At 48.6% G+C, this 16958-nt stretch overlaps 1 protein-coding gene and 1 long non-coding RNA gene across 3 annotated transcripts in view; one reads left to right on the top strand and one right to left on the bottom strand.

Annotated features, from left to right (window-relative positions):
• Positions 1-12: 12 nt before the first annotated feature.
• Positions 13-3169, top strand: LOC125914244 (uncharacterized). Its single transcript, XR_007455255.1, has 2 exons — positions 13-2571; positions 2711-3169. It is a non-coding gene; the product is annotated as an uncharacterized LOC125914244 (long non-coding RNA).
• A 3417-nt stretch (positions 3170-6586) lies between these two features.
• Positions 6587-16958, bottom strand: part of MTRFR (mitochondrial translation release factor in rescue) — a 13265-nt gene continuing 2893 nt past the window's right edge. Inside the window, exons 1-3 of one of the 2 annotated variants that reach the window (XM_049619483.1) lie at positions 10420-11517; positions 8520-9559; positions 6587-6819 (exon numbers count right to left, since the gene is read on the bottom strand). In XM_049619483.1, the coding sequence (XP_049475440.1) occupies positions 6601-6819; positions 8520-8804 (504 nt within the window). In that variant the 5' untranslated portion in view covers positions 8805-9559; positions 10420-11517 and the 3' untranslated portion in view covers positions 6587-6600. Of the gene's footprint in view, positions 6820-8519; positions 9560-10419; positions 11518-16958 lie in introns of those variants that run through there. The other variant, XM_049619482.1, reaches the window with a different exon arrangement.

The raw sequence follows: 16958 nt of genomic DNA, 5'->3' as shown, positions 1-16958 counted from the left end.
CCCCCCCCCCCCCCCCCCGGCTTTCAATCTGTTTAAATGCCATTTAAATGTAAAGTATGTTCCAAGTATGCTGTTATTAATACTAGTGAAGGCATCAAATTTGTTACTGATTCTCTCCCTAAAACAGGTATCCGGGGATCCTTAACATAACTGCCCCTGTGTTTCCATGTTGGTTACTTGTTTGTACAGGATAATTGCTTACACAGGTTCAGGAGTGTCTGGATTTCAGTTACATGTCTCTGAGTTTCAAAGCAGGTTGAGAACTGCTAGAGGACGTTAGAGACTTCTTGTTAGAAAATCTGTACATAATACGAATCCCAGGCACCCCTAAACAAGGAATCTTTATAGCCCAGATCCTGCAGCTTTGTCTAATGTTGGCCGACACCGGTCCCGGGAGCTGTAGGAGGTCAGACGCACGGGTCCCCCTCCTCTGGGGGAGCCGGTGACCAGGAGTCATGAGGTCCCGGGTCCTGTGCTGCCCTCTGCTGTCAGATCTTTGGAGCAGAGCCCAGTGGGGCGCATGGGTCCTTCCTGGTCTGGGCAGACGAGAGCGACAACACTGCGAAATTCTTCTGTGACTGAAGAGGGAGGGCGGGAGCATGAGGTCACAGAAAACAGGTGACTCCCGTGAAGATGTGACTGCCCGAGCAGGTGAGATAGGTTGTCCCCTTGCTACGTGAGTCGGGCGGAGGGGAGAAGAGGATTTCTGTTTTAGAAGGTGGCTGTTCAGAGCAGCAGTGGCCTAGGTGCGGATTTAATTTCAGAAGGGATGTGGGGTTTCTGAAGAAGGTTGGAGAGGCAAGTTTGGAGAGAAATGAGAGGAACGTTCTGTGGTTATAAGTGTGGGGCATGAGGAGGGGCTGCCGTGGGGGCGGTGACTCGGCAGCGATGGGCACGGCCGGCTGAGGACGGGAGCCTGCCCACAGCGGCGGGCTTCACCGCCCTTGATGAAGCCTTTGTGGAGGGACCGGCCAACTGGGTGGTGAACGGGCACCGGCGTGCGGAAGGGGAGCTGGCAGTAAGAGGCTGGACCTGGAGAGGACTTGGGGAGTGGTGGGGTTGACCTGACCTAAGCTGGGGGTGAGGTGGGCATCGCTCTGCGTCTGGGCTGCTATTTGGAGTCAGGAGAAGCAAAACAGTCCTGGCACCCGGCGTGCTGGTTCCCTGAGTGGAAATCCCTGGGAAGATGCTGGACGCCAGAGTCGAACAGGCGATCTGCAGTCACCCAAAAAACCTGTTGGGTCAAGTCAACATACAGATAAGCCTGGTGACCCCTCCAGGGCATGTCTTGCGTGAGCACCTGTGAGCACCATTGGTCATGATGAACTATAGCCAAATACAAGCTAGCCAAGTTTATGTCATAACGAGGTTGAAGAAGGGTCATAAAAGGTGCAAGGGAGTCAGGAGCATTGGTGATCGGTCAGCAAACTGTAGCCAATAGGCCAAGAATGGTTTTTAGTTTCTAATGGTGAAAAATGATTTTGTGACACGTGAAAAGTATCTGAAATTCACACTTCGGCGTCCATAAATAAAGGTTTATTGGAATATGGCCACACCCATTGCTTGTATAATGGCTGCTTTCTCTATCGATACAGTGGCAGAGTTGAGTAGTTGTGACAGAGACCGTGTGGCCTGCAAAGTCGGGAGATATTTACCGTCTGGCCCTTTCCAGAGAAGGTCTTCTGAAGCTCAGAGATAAGATTTGTGACACGTGGGACGCCTACGTGACTTGGGGGACGTCATTCACAGCGCCCTCCGGCAGTCGTCTCTCAGGAGGAATAGATTCTTGGCGTCTATTAAAACGAGATCAGTATCTCACGGAGTTCAGTAAAGGCTAAACCGAACAAACCCCAACAACCAAACCATAACCACCAGAGCAGAGAGAGAAGAGATGCACAGGGGCGTGATAGGGCAGAAGAAGCGCGCTAGGCCCCCCGGCGGGCGGACGTCACGGTGGACCAAGGTTGAACAAAAGTGAGCAGTCTTGCGTTCTAACTGTGCAGGCTGGACATTGGACAAGTCCCTTCTAGAGTTTAGAATGTGAAGAAGCCAGAGAAAAACAAGGATTTGAAGTCACAGACTCTCCAAAGTGGGTCAGGTTTAGTGAAAGCGGGGGACACGTTTACTCCAGTCATCTGACGGTATGACATGAAGAGAGCTTGCTGGTTGCCCCCTTGTGTGCAGGAAGGGATTGTCAGGGAGCCAGGAAGAGGAGTGTGGCCAGGAGAGAAGGCCTTCCAGGAGGGGATGGGATGCTAGCGCCTTTCCAAACCGCGGGAACCCTGGGGTGGCTTGGATGCAGGGCCCCAGTTCCCTTCCAGGGTGAGGGTGTTTCAGCTGGGTTGTGAAGGGCCCTCTCTTCTGGAATGGGTCCTGCCGCATGATTCTCAGCCTCTGCTTCTCTCCCAGGCATCATTCATGCCAGAGGACTGGTTCGAGAGTGCTTGGCTGAAACGGAGCGGAATGCCAGATCCTAGCTGCCTGTTTGCGTGGAAGGTTTTCCGTCTTCTTCCAAGAAGAGAAGTTATAGCTCAACTCCCACGTTCAGATGAAACTCTTGTTTTCAAAATGGTAACAGTTCGGTTTCTCCTTCCCGTGTCCCTGCCATGGTTCATGAGGCTCTAAGATTGAGAAATATTTTGCCGTTGATTAGGATTTACATTTTAAATAGTTAGGAATTACCCAGGTTTTTTTTTCTTTTTTTTTCAAGCATTGATTTAGAAGATGCACGGAAAAGATACCTATCTCACAGCAAAGATACCAGTGTCTCCCTTTTATCTTCCCTTTTGAATACCGTTATGTTACCCAGATTGTTCTTCGTTCCTTTTCATAAGCTAATACAACAACTCCAGGGTTTTGTTTCTAGTGCATACGTTTGCCACATGGTGTGGATTCTGCTTAATGTAACTTCTTTTGTGCTTAAGCATTTGCCTGCATGACTATTAGTGCTTTGAGGTCAAATTTAAAAATGCACAAGTTATAAATACAGAAGAAAGAGCAACCTACCAAACCTAACAAGAACCCCCGAAAATATTCCTACTAAGACTGTGTGTGGATTTCAGTTCTGCCTTTCGTGTAAGTTGATCCAAACATCTGGAAGAAAATGATTAAAACTGTTTGCATCTTTGTATTTATTACTTGATGTAATAAAGCTTATTTTCATTAACAATTTGTGTGAAGGTGTGGGTTCCTTGAATTCTTAAGTGCTATCTTAAGAAACATCTCAGTGAGAGTGGCAGATACCTGTCACGGTGTTTTTCCACCTGGCCCAGAAACATTTTGTGTGACGATGCTGTTAACACCACGGGCCGAGGAAGGAATGTGTTTGCTTAAGTCAGAAGGTAGGGGTCAAAAGTAGCATCACAGTGCATCTTAACTGCAGCTGAGTTAAACTCGTGCCGAGGATGAACACAAGACATCAGTGGAACCGGTGTTACTGACTCTACCCACTGCCTCGCTCTCGATGAGGCCATTCTCTGATGATCCTGTGAACATTTCCGGGTGCTAAATAAAGGAATCTGTTTTTCAGGGGCGCCTGGGTGGCTCAGTCGGTTGAGCATCCAACTTCAGCTCAGGTCAAGATCTCTTTGAGTTTGAGCCCCACGTCGGGCTCTGTGCTGACAGCTCAGAGCCTGGAGCCTGCTTCGGATTCTGTGTCTCCCTGTCTCTCTGCCCCTCCCTTGCTCATGCCCTGTCTCTCTCAAAAAAATAAAACCTTAAAAAAAAAAAAAAAGGAATCTGGTTTTCATATAATGCAGCTGCTAAACTCAAGCTAGCTCGCTCTGGCGCTCGCCGAAGAATGGCCTGCTCTGTGCTGGGGAAAACCAGGTCGCGCCGGATGTGTTGAGAATCTGGTGGTCTCCAGCAGTGCCTTCCGAAGGAATTTTGCGGTAATTTTTACTACGTTCCGTAGGCACTAATCCCGTGTAATGAGGATTCACTGTGGTGAGGGGGAGACAGAGACAGATGAGGGACGGGGGCAGTTTTGCAGGCATAAGGCAAGGTCCCAGCCATGTCCGTTCTAAAGGCCGCCAAGAACAGGTTCTAGGGAGCGGGCTTATCTACCTCTCTTTTGTGCACGTGACGGCAAGTCCTGGAAGGTACGAGAAAGGAGACAGACCGAAGCCTCTGTCTCTCCTGTCTACGGCTCCCCATTTCCCTTCCCACCATTACCGGCTTGTCGTGTGCCATTGCAGGTACCTGGCCGCCTTCTGAACGGGGAAGGGCCCTGGATGCCGCTTGAACTTCCAAACCAGGTCACTCCAAGGTGAGAAGAGCCCCACCTGGCTGCCTTAAAGGTAAATTTATTTGGATCCGTGCACTGGGCGTGCCGTCTGTGCCTGCGGAATGGGCTGGTTTTGACTGCAGACCTCGACATGGGCCTTCTCGCCTCATGGCTTCTTCCCCCTACTTGTGTTATGCGTGAACTCCAGATGTGTTCTGACAAGCCAAGCTACTACTCCTGCCTAAAAACCCCAAACAGTTGTAGGGTCAAATGCAGCTTGAGTGATCGGTGTTGCACAAATTTGCAAACAAATCAGGTTCTGGGCCTTCATCTCGTAAATCTACTTATAAGTCAACTCCTAGGGAATGTCGGGTGTATTTTTTTTTTTTTTTTTCTTTTTAAGTAAGCTCTAAACCCCACGTGGGGCTCGAACTCACAACCCTCAAGCGTTGCGTGCTCTACTGACTGAGCCAGCCAGGTGCCCCCATTGTGTGTATTTTGACATCAGAGAGGATATTTGGCAACATACAGTCTATTAAGTTAATGGGGTAAACGGGCAAGTAACTTACTGATGTGTACATCTTTCTCCACGTGGTTTTCTCTCATTCTCTTAGCCTGACGTTAAGTTAAGGGATGTCAAGTATCACCTAGCCATGACCTCCCAGTGGATGAACGGTGGCACTAAATGCCATTAATGTTTGGCTCAATTCCACAGTTCCCCCCCGCCCCAAAAATGGACCTTCCTTATTAATGTTTTCTTTTTTGATAATAAAACAAGATACACAAATGTGTAGCTTAAAAAGATATGGTGACATCCTTCTAACTACCGCCAGCCATCCGACACCCCTCTGTCACCTCGTGGCGACCCCTTCCTCCCCACAAAAAGTAGCTGCTGTCCTTTTATAGTAATGACTTCTGTGTGTCTCTTTATAGTTTTATTCTCAAAATGTGCATCTCTAGGGCGCCTGGGTGGCTCAGCCAGTTGAGCGTCTGACTTTGGCTTAGGTCATGATCTCACATTTCAAGAATTTGAGCCCCGTGTTGGGCTCCACGTTGACAGCAAAAAGCCTACTTGGGATTCTCTCTCTCCCCCTCCCCTACTTGCACACGTGCCCTCTCTCTAAATAAATGAATACACTTTTATTTATTTATTTATTTATTTATTTTTAAATTTTTTTAACGTTTATTTATTTTTGAGACAGAGAGAGACAGAGCATGAACGGGGGAGGGTCAGAGAGAGGGGGACACAGAATCTGAAACAGGCTCCAGGCTCCGAGCTGTCAGCACAGAGCCCGACGCGGGGCTCGAACCCACAGACTGCGAGATCATGACCTGAGCCGAAGTCGGCCGCTTAACCGACTGAGCCACCCAGGCGCCCCTACGCTTTTATTTTTTAATAGTATTTTTTAAAGTTTATTTACTTTGAAAGAGAGTGGGGGGGGGGGGGGGCAGAGAGAGGGAGAGAGAGAGTCCCAAGCAGGCTCCACACTGTCAGCACAGAACCTGACGTGGGGCACAAACCCACGAACTGTGAGATCATGACCTGAGCTGAAACCAAGAGTCAGATGCTCAACTGACTTAGCCACTCAGGTACCCCAAATGAATAAACTTTTTTTTTTTTTTTTTAATATTTGTTTATTTTTGAGAGAGAGAGAGAGAGAGAGAGAGTCAGAGCGTGAGTGGGGTAGGAGCAGAGAGAGAGGGAGACACAGAATCCGAAGCAGCTCCAGGTTCTGAGCTGTCAGTACAGAGCCTGACGCAGGGCTCAAATCCACAAACCGCGAGATCACGACCTGAGCTGAAGTTGGATGCTTAACCAACCGAGTCACCCAAGCGCCCCTACACTTAAAAAAAAAAAACAAAACACAAAAAAAACGCATTTAGGGGCATCTAGGTGGCTCATTTGGTTGAGCGTTGGACTCTCCATTTCAGTTCAAGTCATGATCTCATGCTTTCTGAGTTCAAGGCCCGCATTGGACTCTGTGGTAAGTGTGGAGCCTTGCTTAGGATTCTCTCCTCCTCTCTCTGCCCCTCCCCTGCTCTCTCTCTCAAAATAATAAAACTTAAAAAAAAAAAGTGTATCTTTATCCACCAGTTTAGTCTGCCATTAAAAAATTTTTGATTTAAAATTTGAAGTCGGTTAAAAATACAGAAACACTATAGTAATGCTTGAGGTGGAATAGAACTCCCCACCATTATTCCCTGGAAGCATCTGGCAGGTTCTTTAGTCAGAATCTGCTGTTCTTTCAGGGGTGCCTGGCCGGCTCAGTCAGTGGAGCATGTGACTCTTGATCTCAGGGTCGAGTTCAAGCCCCACATTGGGTGTAGAGATCACTTAAAAACAAAACAAACAAAAAAGCATTTCTAATTCTTTCTCAGTGGACGTTTTTACTTGATTCCCACAGTTCTTTCAGGAGTTTCTTTCTTTCTAGAGTTTCCTTTGCTCTTTTTTTCTTCTCTTGCTTTTTCTTCTCTGCCTCCCGTTTTTCTTTGTAAACAAGACTGTTTTCGCCGTTGTAGAAAATATCCACTTTCTCTTGTAGGATTATCCGGGCTAGCTTTCTGTTCTGATCGACTGATCTCGTCTGATGGCACTGCAAGAGACAGTAACTTACACCGTGAAAAAGTTCATTCTGGACAGAACAAAGACCATATTGCCCTCCTGCCTCTGCTCTGCTCAGCCCTTGCCCTTGCCCCACCCTCCAGGATACGTATGATGTGGCTTTTTCTGTGATTATTTGTAATTAAGAGCGTTGCTTTGTTCGGAAGCAATGACAGCAGTAACATAACGTCCCCAAATAGTTTTGAAAATGTCAATTGCTATGTCTAGCTTGTGGCCAGGGAACAAACACTCTGCACCATTTATAAATGTAAAATTCTGGGGGCGCCCGGGCAGCTCAGTCGGTTAAGCGTCTGACTTCAGCTCAGGTCATGATCTTGTGGTTTGTGAATTTGAGCCCCGCGTTGAGCTCTGCACTGATGTGTGGACTCTGGGATTCTCTCTCTCCCTCTCTCTCCTCGTGTTCTCTCTCTCTCTCAAAATAAACTAACTTAGAAAAATTTATAAATGTAAACTTCTGTCTCAAGGAGGGAGATAGCATCTTTATTATTAGCCAACCGTAACAGTGATTACGTCATACCTGAGTTAGGAAGGGTGAGCGCCTTGCAAAGCTATCTGATAAAGCCTGTGAAATCAGAGTCAAAGCATACTACTAAAGGCGAATCTGCAGTGAGGTTATAAAATAGTTAAACCAAAACCGCGTCAGGTTTCAGAATTTTATTTGTTGCTCATGAATGACACCGTTTCTCAAGGAGGAAAAAAGCGATTGGGAAAAAAAGAAAAGCGAGTGAGGTTTTTAGTTGATAGGCTCTTGGCTCAAAAACTTGGCAGTGAAAAAACAGTTGTTCGGAGCCAGACTGTGGGCTTGCTCTCGGTTGATGCCTGCGGCTGTGGGATCTTGGACGAGTTACTTAACCTCTCTGTGCCTGATTCCGCACTTGTACCGTGGAAAAGGTAAGGCACGAGGGCTCGCGAGGACAAAGACTACGCGCCTCATTGCGCGGCGCCTACCACGTGTGGACGTGACGGACGTCGCTGCGGTTAGTACCGCCGGCACACGGAACAGCGGCTTCGCCATCTCCTCTGTTCCTCCGCCCGGGCCGCCCCTCGGGCCCTCGGGCCACTCAGAAGGGACTGCCAGTTCCACTGAGGCATAGGGGCCACTACTCACAAGCCAGGAAAACGGGGAAAAAGCATTTCCGTATTTCCGAGGGCTTCGAACCGTGCTGAGAGCTGGTGATGCTCTGATCGGAGATTGGTTTTGATACAAAAAGGGGAGACTCCTACAGGCAGCCAGCCGCCGCGTGTTTACTCCGAGGGCTAGAGAGGCTTCGCCCCGTTACCTCACGCTCAGAAGGGCGGGTGTCACTGACATTTACCCAAGAGGGGACGGAGGGACACGGCCAGGTCGCTGAGGGCCGGGACGGCGGGCAGACACCCCAGGCCAGCGTGCCGCTCGGGGACCGGGGCCCGCGGCTTCTGCCGGACCGCGAACACCGCACGGCTCTGCGAGAACCGCGCTGCCTGCCGGATGCCAGGCCCGCAGGTGTCCCCTGGCGCCACGGGCCCCCGGAAGGAAGCTTCTGAGGCTCTGCCTCAGGGCCGGAGGCGGGATCTGCAGCGCCAACGGAACCGGGCCGCGAGGAGAACGCACCTCGGCCGACCACCGCCGTCACTCAAGCCCCCCCCCCCCCCCCCGAACCCCAGGGACCCCCAGCGGGCTTCCTCCTCTACCTTGACGACGATGCCCGAGGGGATGTGCTTCAGCACCACACAGTTGCTGGTTTTGTTGGTTGCCTGGCCCCCCGGACCGTGCCCTTTCACGAACTGCTCTTCAAGGTCACTCTCGTCCAGGGGAGGCAGCAGAGCGGGGCGGTCCCTCCTGCCTGCCATCTGGACCGCAGTGACTGCCGCTCCCGGGGCTAACAGCGCTGGCCTCCCCCGAAGCCCGAGTCCCCACGGCGCCGTGCACATTCTGGCCAGCGGTGCGGGCCAACGAAAGAAACCCGAGGTACTCATGGAGAGGAGCTCTGCTTGTTGAGGACCTGAGTTGGAGGAAGAAAGACAGCCTTTCAGGAAGACGCGTTTGCTCCCAAGAGGACACTTCGGGATCTAGGACGACCTTTTATAAACCAGTTCAGACCACGGCCACCCACCCGTCGCCAAGGTATTTAGGAAACTGGCAAAGACAGAGCGGCGAGCCTTGCGTTGATCTCCCGTGGCCTTAGCAGCACGCTCCCTGCCAGCGGATACATGTTTTCTTACGACGGACTGAAAATATCTTCGAAGCACCCGGAGGTGCCGTTTTCTCAGGGAGGAGAGGTTGTGAGTGTGTGACACACAACAGAAGAGGGCCGTAATTCGCTAAGGAAATATTATACAGGGCATCAAGCGGGAATTAGGATCTGAGTCAAGCGACGTTATTTCGACGTTTGAGAATCTTTGAAATCAAAATGTAAAGAACGACAGTATGCGAGTCTATTTTATAGCTGAGCTTACACAGTCTGACACGGTAAATATCACTATCAATCAATGTCATGATTGTTGTTTTTTAATGTTTCCAGTTTCATGGATTTGAATAGGAACATCTGTTCCCTCAGACGCACTGCCAATAACGTGATCCAAGTGGCGCTCCTTACTGGAACCGTGAAATCAGCGGATTTTTAGTAAGGTGCCTGTTAGGTTCAAAATGCCACACGGGTTGTAGTGAGTGGTGTGAGGCGGAAAAGAGTGAGCCTCTGTCTTCATGGAGCTTGGAGTCTAGTCAGAAGATGCTAAAAAAAGAAAGGAGTATTTATTTAGACATTTTTTTTTAACGCTTATTTATTTTTGAGAGAGAGACAGAGAGTGGGAGCAGGGGAGGGGCAGAGAGAGAGAGGGAGACACAGAGTCTGAAGCAGGCACCAGGCTCCGAGCCGTCAGCGCAGAGCCCGACGCGGGGCTCGAACCCACAAACCGTGAGATCACGACCTGGGCCGAAGTCGGACGCTCAACCGACTGAGACACCCAGGCACTCCAAGTAAGCAAGATTTAAATAGCTGCTCCCGACGTAGCAGAAGGCTGAAGCGTCTCAGCTGACAGGTAACAGTATAGACAGGAGCTCCCAGGACATGGTGGTCCCGCGGGCCTTTGCTTCCAGGGGAGGAGGGCAGAGCGAGCTGAAAGGTGTTAGCTCCTTTCAAAGATCGGTAACCTCGCCATGCGGACAGGGACAAGTCACAACGGGGGCCCGTCTTATCTGGAAAATGGGTAAATGAGCCCTTCTCTACCCATCCGGCACAGGCATAAAGATCAGAGAAAAAAAAAATATATCCCGGAAAGATCTGTTTTGAGACCAATTTGTAGCAAAACTCCTGTCACTCAGGTGGATTATGGGAACTATGAGTGTGCCGCTCCCTTGCTTGACGCTTCTTGATCCGAGAGGGCGCGGACGCTAAAAAGGGATGTGTGGCCCTTTTTAACAACTGCTGCTTCCTTTCAGACTCTAAATAGCTGCTTTTACCGTTTGAGACCCTGTAAATTCCACCTGATGGCCCCCGGTCTCCAACATAGGTAGGAAGTGGCGTGTGCCTAAGCCACAAGTAACTTAACCTGCACCAAATACTTTCCGCAGGTTTGCTCTTGGCTCGTTTACCTTTGTTGTCGTGGGATGTCAGGTCTGGCTGCTGACTTCCACTGAGCCCACGCTGGTCTCCAACTAGCTTTGTGGAAGCTCAATGCAGACACATGCTGCTGGGCATTGCTGCCTTGTAACCACATGCACTTCTGTCATTTCACGTGTATCTATCTGAGTAGTCCTCTCAGCTGGCCCTGAGATGACACTGGCCATCTCTAGAGTGACAGTAAGGTGTTCATCTCTTTCCCTCTATGGAAAATAAAAACAATGAAATCTGTTTTTCAAGCCTTATGCCAATGCTAATTTTCAATTCTATGACTGACATTGTAGTCTAAACTCGTAACTTCTTCCTTCCTCCTTTCTTTTCTTTAAACAAGTGTTTTATTTTTGAGAGAGAGAGAGACAGACGGCACGAGCGGGGGAGGGGTAGACAGAGAGACAGAGAGAGAGAGAGAGAGAGAGAGAGAGAGAATCCGAAGCAGGCTCCAGACTCTGAGCTGTCAGCATGGCGCCCGACATGGGGCTCGGACCCACAATCCGGGAGATCATGACCTGAGCCGAAACCGGATGCTTAACTGAGTGGGCCACCCAGGCACCCCTAAACTCGTAACTTCTTTCTGAAAAGTACGCCATTCAGCGTGTAGGTCAGTCCCTTGGGGCGAGGATTAGCGTGGCATTGGCAAGATGCTCTGTGGCTGCAAGGGGCTAGATTTTGAAACAGAGTGTGCCGGTGCCACTTAAAAACAACCGGGTTTGTTTATCGTGTGTCAGGTCTCTCCAAAGTCCGCTCACGAGCAGAGAAACGATAAACCCATAAACTCAGGCGCTTTTCTGAAATCGCTGCAACAAAGAATCCGCTCCCCTGTAACCGAGTGAAGTGAATGAGACTGAGTCGATGCCCAAAATTCCCCTTTCCCTTATTTCTGCTTTCAATCCACAGAACAAGATTCCTTTGTGTACCAGACAGCATCTAGTCCCTGGATCAGATTTGTTGTGGAACTCAAGCCCAGGGCCTCCCTTGGGGTTTCTCTTCCGCTGGTTGGTAAATCTGACCGGCCAGGGCAGCCTTGGAATTGAGTGCAGGGACAAAGAAAGGAAGAGAGTCGGAGACAAGGCAAAACTCCCAGACAAAGGGCGGAGAGGAGAGTGCGTTTATCAGCTGCTCTGTCCCCGGCCTGCTGTGTTTCCAATCTCTACCTTTCTGTCCTAGTTCAGAGCCGACACACACACTAGAAGGTCTCCCACCCAACTGGAGTTCACGAAGGCCCCCGGTGTTCAGTTACTGGCTGCTTTGTTTAACAGCTAATTCCAACAGCCAATCGGACGATTCTAAATACTTTTAGTATCTCCTGGAGCTTTGGCTCTACGCCAACGACTGCTCAAAATGACAAACTCACCCGTGGTTCCGCTTCCCCAAAGCCCAGAGAAGAATACGGATTGGGTTTCAGTTTTTGTGATACCCGCAGAGCAACCCAAAGTCTTCAGGGGAACAATACAAGCATCTTCAATTAGAGCTCATTGTGACATTAAAAAAGAGAAAAGGACAAATGGTAACAAGTGCTGGCAGAGGGAAACCAGGAGTCCTGACAGCTTGCCCCAGTTCCTTTCTGTGAGCGTGCGCCTCCCTTCAGGGCCGGCTCTCCACCCCGGCGTCGCCTCAGTGCTGCTCTTCCTCTGACGGCTTCGGCCCCCAACGGCTGATGCAGTTGGGCTTAAAGCCTCTCTCGCTGTCCCAGTCCCTTCCCACTTGGTCAGGTCAGAGATAACGGGAGTTAGGACTTTACAAAACGGAACGTTCATTTGTCCAGTGAATGTTTCCAACACCTCCTATGTGCCGGGCGTGGGTCTCAGGGAGCCCAGGGGGCCTGTTGCATAAATGAGAAATTAAGATGCCCCGAAATCTGACACGTGCTGTAGCCCGGAATGGAGAAGATGCCACAGAGAGCGGTGGTTCTTGGTCACTGTGCCCGAGTCCCTTGGCGTGCTCATTACTGGGACTTGGAATCTGCATTCTGTTAGGTGCCTCCTCTCCTGACCTGGACCCAGCCGCCACACATTTCCGCCTCAGGCCTCCGTGGCCAACCCAAACCCAGGAAGACGTCTAGCTGCAGGGGTGGTGTGGTCCGCTCTGGGATGTGGCCCGTGACTGCGGCCAACAGTCAGACGTAAAGCAGACGCAGCAAGGCGAGGCTTGCTTCGCCGGCAGCATTAATGCTCCTGAGACGGGCAAAGGGGACGCTGATGCCTTTCCCGTTGTGCCTCCGAGACAGATAAGGGTATCTGAATCCATTTGCAGGAAGTCATAGGATTTCAATCTCTGGACTCCCCTTCCGGATGCCATTTGCCCCAAATTCACTGTTTATTCTTCTGAGAGAGAGAGAGAGAAACTATTTTCTCTTAGCCACGACTTTCATATTGTCTCAACCTCGGAGAGACTTCATCAAAGCCAACTGAAAGAACAGATGTGGAGCTCAATGGGAACAGGGTGCTTTAGGAAAGGCAACCGGTAAAGCTCTTGAGAGAGACAAATCCCCGGGAATCCTGCAAACCAGGATCCTGCTTCATTAGGCCTGGGGTGGGGCCTGAGACTCTGTATTCCTAACCAGCTCCCTGGTGAGGCTCTTGCCTCCAGGAACCCCACTGCGAGAGTCATGGCCAAAACCTCTGAGCAAAGGTGCTGCCTGGGTGCTGGCTCTTGGGAGCGTCTAAATGCTGGATGGGGTCCTGGGACGACGATGGAAAAGATGACGATGAGGAAGGTGTGAAGGACAGTAATGGTGGAAAGAGAAAACACTCACAGAAAGAACTGAATGCATATGGATTTGAGCTAATAGGGAATGTGAAATGGTAACCAGGGGACTGAGAAATGGGGTCATCCGAAAAAAGAACGCCAATAATGTGTTCTAGAACAGCGTTGTCCGACCTGAACATAATGTAGGCCACGTGTGAAATTCTAAATTTTCTAGTAATCACCTTAAAAACAGTAAAAAGGGGCACCTGGCTGGCTCAGTCGGTGCAAAATGTCACTCTTGATCTTGGGGTTGGAAGTTTAAGCCCCAAATTGGGTGCAGAGATCACTTAACAATAAAGTCTTAACAAAACAAAACAAAACAAAACAAAAAACAAAACAAAACAAAACTGGGGTGCCTGGGTAGCTCAGTCGGTTGCGCGTCCGACTTAGGCTCAGGTCATGATATCGCGGTTCGTGGGTTCGAGCCTTGCGTCAGGCTCTGTGCCAAAAGCTGAGTCTGGAGCCTGCTTCGGATTCTGTGTCTCCCTCTCTCTGCCCCTTCCCCACTCGTGCTCCCTCTCAAAAATAAATATTTAAAAACATTTATAAAAAAGTAATAAAAATAAACTCAAAACAGTAATAAGAAACTGATGAAATGAATGTTAACATATTTGAAAGATACACATTTAATATACTTTACTTACTATATTAACCTGGTATGGCCAAAATATCATTTCAACATGTGATCAATATAAAAATTATGCACACCTTATTATTTATATGAAGTCTTCAAAATCTACCCTATCAGACCGCGTAGCTCCAGAATCTTATGGTCCGCAGAGCAGTCGCAACATAACCACTTGGGAGCGTGTTAGGAATGGAGACTCTCACGCTCTACCCCAGACTTCCGAGCTGAGAACCTGCATTTTATTTTATTTTATTTATTTTATTTATTTTTTATTGTTTTTATTTTTGGGACAGAGAGAGACAGAGCATGAACGGGGGAGGGGCAGAGAGAGAGGGAGACACAGAATCGGAAACAGGCTCCAGGCTCCGAGCCATCAGCCCAGAGCCTGACGCGGGGCTTGAACTCACGGACCGCGAGATCGTGACCTGGCTGAAGTCGGACGCTTAACCGACTGCGCCACCCAGGCGCCCCGTGAACCTGCATTTTATGAAGATCCACAGGTGACTCAGAGTCACACTCCCGAAGTCTGAGAAGCACTGTACTAGGACACAGGAACGAGCAAGTTCTTTCATCTGCTGGGACAGACGCTTCTAGAAACTGGTGTTTCTCATGTTTGTAATATTTAAGAAGTTGAGGCCAGAATTCTGGAGTGCCGACAACCTTCTTGGTCACGGTCCTGTTTCCCTCTCCGTAACAGGAGAGAAAGTGACAAGTCGCGAGACAATGACCTGATCGATCCTGAGGGACCAGAAACGGTGACTGCTGGGACAGGCGGATGTGTGGTGGTGAAGCTTGAAAAGGACAAAATGGCCAGCTGATGGCACCAGAAGCTAAGTGAGAGAATGACTTTCTGAGAAATGCTTAATCATAATCCATGTTGCCTAGTATGTTTCGGTGCGCCCTGGAAAATGGGCGTTAAAAAAAAGCAGCCGTTTCCCATGGGCTCCAACTAACTCGTCCCTCTGTTCTGTGTGTCTGAAGTCCTTGCAGGGGCTAGAGCACCTCCTGGTGCCGCGGCTCAGGCCTGAAACAGACCAAGCCCTTTCCTGGGCTTGGGGGTTTGCTCTGAAGATAAGGCACCTTTCACTCACAGGAAGTGCTGGCAGAGGATTATTTCTCAAATAAGACGAGCATAATAGATTGAGCAGGAAATGCCCAGCTGGGGACTGTGCCAGGTCTGGTCTCCATGTAACAGAGCTCAAGAGACAACTCATGAAGGAGATAAAGAGAAAAGCTTTCAATTCACATGACACTAACATCCCATTCTGTGTTTTTTTTTTTAACAGAAAACTCTGAATCCACAGAGAATGACACCTGTCCTATTTGTGTGCATTGCTGTGATTTTTCCTCTATTTATGGCATCTAACAGGAACTTTATAATTTTATCACCTGCGGTTTATTTAATTATAATTTTTTAAGTTTATTTATTTTGAGAGGGAGAGAGAATGAGCAGGGGAGGAGCAGACAGAGAGGGGGAGAGACGGAATCCCAAGCAGGCTTGATGTGGGACTCATTGTGGGACTCGAATTCACAAACCTGTGAGATCGTGACCTGAGCCGAAATCAAGAGACGGACGCTTAACCGACTGAGCCACCCAGGTGCCCCCAACTGTTAAAATAAGGCAGAAACACATAAAAAAGCAGCAGTAATAACACTCTACATGTTCTTAAATTCTCAACGCCTCCATTATCATGATTGATACCTTGTATTCGTTTAGGACTTAGATGCTTTCAAGGTACTTTCAAGTATATTATCATATTTGACACTAATAAAGAAAAAAAGGGATTAGCTGAGGAAGACTTATCTTGGAAGAACATTAGGTATCCCATTATTATTATTAATTATTTTTAATGTTTCGTTTATTTTTGAGAGAGTGCAAGTGGGGGAGAGGTAGAGAGAGGGGGACAGAGGATCTGAAGCAGGCTCCCTGCCGACAGCAGCAAGCCCGACGCGAGGCTCGAACTCATGAACCGTGAGATCATGACCTGAGCTGAAGTCAGACGCTCAAATGACTGAGTCACCCAGGAGCCCCAGGTATTCCATTTTTAAACTAAACTTATCATTTCGACAGCTTTCTTTTTATCCCTTTTCCCTTCACCTTTCATAACATCTCTAGATGTTCTTTCTCCAGCTCCTTAATTAGCTCATTTTCCTCAACTTTCTCTTCTTGACTCTTCCTTTAATTTTTTTTGTCCCTGAAAGGCCACATTGCCTATAGTCACTGTCTTGGCTTCATGATTTGCTCACTGTGCAACTTTGGTCATATTTCATCATCTGTAAAGTGGAAGTGATACCACCTACAATGAGAAAAAAAAAAAAGTACAAATCTCCACAAACATTGAGCACTTAGGAGTACTTCAGATCCCTAAACTATAAAGCTAAAGAGCCTCTGACTAACACACCATATAAATTGTGGTCTTATCCCACAAACCTAACCTGCAAACTGATTGTTTCATAGGCTTTAAAAAAAATTTTTTTTTTTTTAAATTAAGTCGTCTCTACCCGCAACATGGGGCTCGAACTCATGACCCCAAGATCCCAAGAGTCACATGCTCTTCCAACTGAGCCAGCCAGGCTCAGTGAAAAGGAATCTAGAACAGTGACCTGCAAATTATTTCAGTTGGTACGGTCCAATTTAAGAAGTACTTGAAAACCATGAGGTTACCAAAGACATGCTATTTGGTGAGGTCATAATTGTGGTCTATGAAATCAGGTGCCAGGAGATAATTATGATACCACGAATACAGTGTGACTTCCCAGCAGGCTCACATTGAAAGATAAACCACCTGCATCCAAGCAAGTCCTGGTTTAAACATGAAGGTCATTAGGGATTATCTCATATAGGAAGAAAAACCGTGAAGGACAAGAAAGATGAAAAAATTTATAAATTTTTTTTTTTTTTTTTTAATTTGAGAGAGAGCGTGCGAGCAGGGGAAAGGGGCAGAGGGAGAGAATCCCAAGCTGTCTCCGTACTCAGTGCAGAGCCCGATGTGGGGCTCGATCCCACAACCCTGGGACCATGACCCTAGCTGAAATCAAGAGTCAGATGCTCACGATCTACTACTCTATCACTCATGAGCTACCGGGGAGCCCTGAAAAAACTTAAATATATATCCGAAGATTTCATGTTTAATAATT

The sequence above is a fragment of the Panthera uncia genome (genome assembly GCF_023721935.1).
Source record: "Panthera uncia isolate 11264 chromosome D3 unlocalized genomic scaffold, Puncia_PCG_1.0 HiC_scaffold_8, whole genome shotgun sequence".
NCBI classification, from domain to species: Eukaryota; Metazoa; Chordata; class Mammalia; order Carnivora; family Felidae; genus Panthera; species Panthera uncia.
This window is presented reverse-complemented; position numbering and strand designations above follow the sequence as displayed.